The sequence below is a fragment of the Myxine glutinosa genome, chromosome 8 (genome assembly GCF_964187855.1).
Source record: "Myxine glutinosa chromosome 8, kmMyxGlut1.1, whole genome shotgun sequence".
NCBI lineage: Eukaryota > Metazoa > Chordata > Myxini > Myxiniformes > Myxinidae > Myxine > Myxine glutinosa.
In genome coordinates this window covers 67,379,605-67,386,649 of record NC_136268.1, presented here as the reverse complement: position 1 = coordinate 67,386,649, position 7,045 = coordinate 67,379,605, and the positions used below count along the sequence as shown (strand labels likewise).

Genomic DNA, 7,045 nt, shown 5'->3' with positions numbered 1-7,045 from the left:
ACTTCTAAAGGGTAATTCTAAAGGTATCTAAAGGGTAATTATAATGGGTAAAAAGGGTAATTATAATGGGTTCTAAAGATTAAATCTAGTGGGTTCTAAACGGTAATTAAAATGGGTTCTTAAAGGTAATTCTAATTGGTTCTAAAGGGTAATTCTAATGGGTTCTAAAGGGTAATTATAATGGGTTCTAAAGGGTAATTATAATGGGTTCTAAAGGGTAATTATAATGGGTTCTAAAGGGTAATTCTAAAGGTATCTAAAGGGTAATTATAATGGATAAAAAGGGTAATTATAATGGGTTCTAAAGAGTAAATCTAATGGGTTCTAAACGGTAATTAAAATGGGTTCTAAAGGGTAATTATAATGGGTTCTAAAGGGTAATTATAATGGGTTCTGAAGGGTAATTATAATGGGTTCTGAAGGGTAATTATAATGGGTTCTAAAGGGTAATTATAATGGGTTCTAAAGAGTAAATCTAATGGGTTCTAAACGGTAATTATAATGGCTTCTAAAGGGTAATTATAATGGGTTCTGAAGGGTAATTCTAATTGGTTCTAAAGGGTAATTATAATGGGTTCTAAAGGGTAATTATAATGGGTTCTAAAGGGTAATTATAATGGGTTCTAAAGGGTAATTATAATGGGTTCTGAAGGGTAATTATAATGGGTTCTAAAGGGTAATTATAATGGGTTCTAAAGAGTAAATCTAATGGGTTCTAAACGGTAATTATAATGGCTTCTAAAGGGTAATTATAATGGGTTCTGAAGGGTAATTATAATGGGTTCTAAAGGGTAATTATAATGGGTTCTGAAGGGTAATTATAATGGGTTCTAAAGGGTAATTATAATGGGTTCTGAAGGGTAATTATAATGGGTTCTAAAGGGTAATTATAATGGGTTCTAAACGGTAATTGCCTGAGTGTCCCTTTATTTTCCTCGCATCTGGTCATCCTGGTGTGTATGTGTGTGGAAGAGAGAGTGTGTGTGGAGGGAGAGTGTGTGAGGAGAGAGTGTGTGTGGAGGGAGAGTGTGTGAGGAGAGAGGAGAGTGTGTGTGGAGGGAGAGTGTGTGTGGAGGGAGAGTGTTTGAGGAGAGAGTGTGTGTGGAGGGAGAGTGTGTGAGGAGAGAGGAGAGTGTGTGTGGAGGGAGAGTGTGTGTGGAGGTAGAGTGTGTGTGGAGGGAGAGTGTGTGATGAGAGAGGAGAGTGTGTGTGGAGGGAGAGTGACTGGGTGTGTCACGGAGAGTGTGTGTGGAGGGAGAGTGACTGGGTGTGTCACGGAGAGTGTGTGTGTGTGTCAGTGTGTGACCGGTTGAACGATTTAAGGTTGTTAACACACCAATCCAATGGAAAGCGCGCAATTCAGGGACTCACGAACGCTTGTCACAGAAAATGGCGCTTTAAACACGAAAAAAATAAACGAAATATTATCTCAATATATTCTACTTCCGATAAAAATTGATGACTTCATTGACCTAAATATTTAATCATGTAAATTTCCTTTCAGAGAGGTTGAATACATTTCACTCACCAATCGCCACAGAATCCACGGGCATCCGCGGTCGTCACGTGACACACGAGTTCGCGCTCTTCAGGAAGGAAACCCTCTTCAGATCAACAATGAATCTGTGATCGTTATGAACGAGACGAGTCAGTTTTTTACGGATTGAAAATATTTTTGTATATTACGATTTAAGAGCGGCGTCATTTAGACGATTACGGATATTAATGAAGAAACTAATGGTAATGATGAAGGTTGAAGATTGCATTTTAATTTCAAATGGACATATTCCGTGCAACATGCACTTTACAAGAAATAACCAACTTCACTTCATCAATGCACTGGAAAAGGTGGTTATCTCCTTATTACGTACGGAAATATGGCCCAATTGTTGAACTTCCCTGAACCCACCGACGACGAGAAGGTGCAAAGATCCCTCATTTGCATAAATACGATTTAATAATTAACAATCGCCCTTCTCCTCCCCTCCCCCCCCCCCCAAATACTCCGACGTCCAGCCTCATCTCAAACCTCCTCTTTCTCTTTTTTTCTTTCGCTCTTGTTCTTCTGTCATCCTCCCATCGTTTCTCAGTGCAACACCCAAGTGCGCACACTCAGTATATGGTTGCGCGCCATCGTGCCACCATGCGCCTCCCCGAAAGTGTACAACCACTTGGTGTTCAAAACACGTGGCCTGGGTGGTTATCCTGTTATGCTTTCCAGTCTCACTAGAGGGCTCTTCAAACCAGGATAATTACGATGACATGGAATAGAACACATTAATGGGATTGCGGGAATGCCAAGGATTCTAGATGCGTGTGAACAATTTAATCAATTCATTGATAAATCACAAAATAAACAACAAGGAGCAATAAGAGATTGCAGACCTCAGCCAGGACGTGCTTTTAGTGGTTTTTAAGGATATTGTGTTAAAACAAATATGGCGGCCGAACCACTTGACTGACGACGTCATCATTATTTTTTTCTCCACCAATTTATTCCTAGATGACGCTCAATAAATTAAATCTTGATCAGATTAAGTTTTGTATTAATCGAATTATGACGTCATAATTGAGGAATCTTTTTTTTTTTTTAGTATACAAGATCGAAGCTGGTGTAAGGGCTAACATTAATCACACAAAAAAACGGGCACATAAAACATAATAAAGGGAGCGGAAGACAAGATGGGGAGAGAGGGGGAAGCACACAAGAACAACAGTAGAGAACAGGGTCATCGGGAGATCTGTAGGAGATAGGAGGTTTGGGGGGAGGAGGCGTGGGAAGGGGGGGGGGCGTGGGGGGGGGAGAGGTGTAAAACACGTGGACACTGTGAGGACTTCCAGGAGCGGAGTCGGTATTTCAAAAAAGTGGATCTTTCTAATGGTTCTAAAGGGTAATTCTAATGGGTTCTAAAGGGTAATTCTAATAGGTTATAAAGGGTAATTATATTGGGTTCCAAAAGGTAATTCTAATGGGTTCTAAATGGTAATTCTAAAGGCATCTAAAGGGTAATTCGAATGGGTTCTAAAGGGTAATTCTAATGGGTTCTAAAGGGTAATTCTAATGTGTTATCAAGGGTAATTCTAAGGGGTTAAAAAGGGTAATTTTAATGGGTTCTAAAGGGTATTTCTAATGAGTTCTAAAGGGTAATTATAATGGGTTCTAAAGGGTAATTATAATGGGTTCTAAAGAGTAATTCTAAAAGGTTATAAAGGGTAATTATATTGGGTTCCAAAAGGTAACTCTAATGGGTTCTAAATGGTAATTCTAATGGGTTCTAAAGGGTAATTCTAATGGGTTATCAAGGGTAATTCTAATGGGTTATAAAGGGTAATTATAATGGGTTCTAAAGGGTATTTCTAATGGGTTATAAAGGGTAATTATATTGGGTTCCAAAGGTCATTCTAATCGGTTCTAAATGGTAATTCTAATGGGTTATAAAGGGTAATTATAATGGGTTCTAAAGGGTATTTCTAATGGGTTATAAAGGGTAATTATATTGGGTTCTAAAGGGTAATTCTAATCGGTTCTAAAGGGTAATTCTAATAGTTTATAAAGGGTAATTCTAATAGGTTATAAAGGGTAATTATATTGGGTTCTAAAGGGTAATTCTAATCGGTTCTAAAGGGTATTTCTAATGGGTTCTAAAGGGCAGTTCGAATGGGTTCTAAAGGGTAATTCTAATCGGTTGTAAAGGGTAATTCTAATAGGTTATAAAGGGTAATTATATTGGGTTCCAAAAGGTAATTCTAATGGGTATTCTAAATAGTAATTCGAAAGGCATCTAAAGGGTAATTCGAATGCGTTCTCAAGGGTAATTCGAATGGGTTCTAAAGGGTAATTCTAATGGGTTCTAAAGGGTAATTCTAATGGGTTCTAAAGGGTAATTACAATGGGTTATAAGGGGTAATTCTCATGGGTTCTAAAGGGTAATTATAATGGGTTCTAAAGGTTAATTCTAATAGGTTATAAAGGGTAATTATATTGGGTTCTAAAAGGTCATTCTAATGGGTTCTAAATGGTCATTCTAATGGGTTCTAAATGGTAATTCTAAAGGGTAATTCGAATGAGTTCTAAAGGGTAATTCTAATGAGTTCGAAAGGGTAACTCTAATGGGTTATCAAGGGTAATTCTAATGGGTTATAAAGGGTAATTATAATGGGTTCTAAAGGGTATTTCTAATGGGTTCTAAAGGGTAATTCGAATGGGTTCTAAAGGGTAATTCTAATTGGTTCTAAAGGGTAATTATAATGGGTTCTAAAGGGTAATTATAATGGGTTCTAAAGGGTAAATATAAAGGTATCTAAAGGGCAATTAGAATGGGTTCTGAAGGGTAATTCTAATGTGTTCTAAAGGGTAATTCTAATGGGTTCTAAAGGGTAATTATAATGGGTTATAAAGTGTAATTATAATGGATTCTAAAGGGTATTTCTAATGGGTTCTAAAGGGTAATTCTAATGGGTTATAAAGGGTAATTATAATGGATTCTAAAGGGTATTTCTAATGGGTTCTAAATGGTAATTCTAATGGGTTCCAAAGGGTAATACTAAGGGTTATCAAAGGTAATTCTAATGGGTTCTAAAGGGTAATTATAATGGATTCTAAAGGGTATTTCGAATAGGTTCTAAAGGGTAATTCTAATGGGTGCCAAAGCGTAATTCTAATGGGTTCTAAAGGGTAATTCGACTGGGTTCTAAAGGGTAATTCTAATTGGTTCTAAAGGGTAATTATAATGGGTTCTAAAGGGTAAATATAAAGGTATCTAAAGGTTAATTAGAATGGGTTCTGAAGGGTAATTCTAATGGGTTCTAAAGGGTAATTATAATTGGTTCTAAAGGGTAATTCTAATAGGTTCTGAAGGGTAATTCTAATAGGTTCTGAAGGGTAATTCTAATGGGTTCTAAAGGGTAATTCTAATAGGTTCTGAAGGGTAATTCTAATTGGTTCTAAAGGGTAATTCTAATAGGCTCTGAAGGGTAATTCTAATAGGTTCTGAAGGGTAATTATAATTGGTTCTAAAGGGTAATTCTAATAGGTTCTGAAGGGTAATTCTAATAGCTTCTATAGGGTAATTCTAATTGGTTCTAAAGGGTAATTATAATTGGTTCTAAAGGGTAATTATAATCGGTTCTAAAGGTTAATTATAATAGGTTCTAAAGCGTAATTATAATGGCTTCTAAACAGTAATTATAATGGCTTCTAAAGGGTAATTATAATGGCTTATAAAGGGTTATTATAATGGCTTCTAAACGGTAATTATAATGGGTTATAAAGGGTAATTATAATTAATAGGTTCTAAAGTGTAATTCTAATGCGTTGTAAAGGGTAATTCTAATGGGTTCTAAAGGTTAATTCTAATGGGTTCTAAAGGGTAATTATAATGGGTTGCAAAGGGTAATTATAATGGGTTCTAAAGCGTAATTCTAATGGGTTCTAAAGGGTAATTCTAAAGGCATCTAAAGGGTAATTCTAAAGGCATCTAAAGGGTAATTATAATGGGTTCTAAAGGGTAATTCTAAAGGCATCTAAAGGGTAATTCTAATGGGTTCTAAAGGGTAATTATAAAGGCATCTAAAGGGTAATTATAATGGGTTCTAAAGGGTAATTCTAAAGGCCTCTAAAGGGTAATTCTAATAGGTTCTAAAAGGTAATTCTAATGGGTTCTAAAGGGTAATTCTAAAGGCATCTAAAGGGTAATTATAATGGGTTCTAAAGGGTAATTCTAATGGGTTCTAAATGGTAATTATAATGGGTTCTAAAGGGTAATTCTAATGGGTTCTAAAGGGTAATTCTAAAGGCATCTAAAGTGTAATTCTAAAGGCATCTAAAGGGTAATTCTAAAGGCATCTAAAGGGTAATTCTAATGGGTTCTAAAGGGTATTTCTAAAGGCATCTAAAGGGTAATTCTAAAGTCATCTAAAGGGTTATTCTAAAGGCATCTAAAGGGTAATTCTAAAGGCATCTAAAGGGTAATTCTAAAGGCATCTAAAGGGTAATTCTAAAGGCATCTAAAGGGTAATTTTAATGGGTTCTAAAGGGTAATTCTAATGGGTTATAAAGCGTAATTATAATGGGTTGTAAAGGGTAATTATAATGGCTTCTAAAGCGTAATTATAATTCGTTCTAAAGGGTAATTATAATGGGTTCTAAATGGTAATTCTAATGGGTTCTAAAGGGTAATTCTAATAGGTTCTAAAGGGTAATTCTAATGGGTTGAAAAGGGTAATTCTAATGGGTTCTAAACGGTAATTGCCTGAGTGTCCCTTTTTTTTCCTCGCATCTGGTCACCCTGGTGTGTATGTGTGTGGAAGAGAGAGTGTGTGTGGAGGGAGAGTGTGTGAGGAGAGAGAGTGTGTGTGGAGGGAGAGTGTGTGAGGAGAGAGGAGAGTGTGTGTGGAGGGAGAGTGTGTGTGGAGGGAGAGTGTGTGTGGAGGGAGAGTGTGTGAGGAGAGAGAGTGTGTGTGGAGGGAGAGTGTGTGTGGAGGGAGAGTGTGTGAGGAGAGAGGAGAGTGTGTGTGGAGGGAGAGTGTGTGTGGAAGAGAGAGTGTGTGTGGAGGGAGAGTGTGTGTGGAGGGAGAGTGTGTGGAGGGAGAGTGTGTGTGGAGGGAGAGTGTGTGTGGAGGGAGTGTGTGTGTGGAGGGAGAGTGACTGGGTGTGTCACGGAGAGTGTGTGTGTGTCAGTGTGTGACCGCTTGAACGATTTAAGGTTGTTAACACACCAATCCAATGGAAAGCGCGCAATTCAGGGACTCACGAACGCTCGTCACAGAAGCACGGCGCTTTTAACACGAAACAAATAAACGAAATATTATCTCAATATATTCTACTTCCGATAAAAATTGATGACTTCATTGACCGAAATATTTAATCATGTAAATTTCCTTTCAGAGAGGTTGAATACATTTCACTCACCATTCGCCACAGAATCCACGGGCATCCGCGGTCGTCACGTGACACACGAGTTCGCGCTCTTCAGGAAGGAAACCCTCTTCAGATCAACAATGAATCTGTGATCGTTATGAACGAGACGAGTCAGTTTTTTACGGA

The 7,045-nt window shown here is 37.5% G+C and overlaps 1 protein-coding gene across 1 annotated transcript in view; it reads right to left on the bottom strand.

The window, feature by feature from the left end:
- The window catches only part of RAD51AP2 (RAD51 associated protein 2), a 53,009-nt gene that overhangs the window by 21,528 nt on the left and 24,436 nt on the right, over positions 1-7,045 (bottom strand). Inside the window, exons 3-4 of the mRNA XM_068124599.2 lie at positions 6,911-7,005; positions 1,529-1,623 (exon numbers count right to left, since the gene is read on the bottom strand). Of these exons, the coding sequence (XP_067980700.2) occupies positions 1,529-1,553 (25 nt within the window). The 5' untranslated portion in view covers positions 1,554-1,623; positions 6,911-7,005. The remainder of the gene's footprint in view (positions 1-1,528; positions 1,624-6,910; positions 7,006-7,045) is intronic.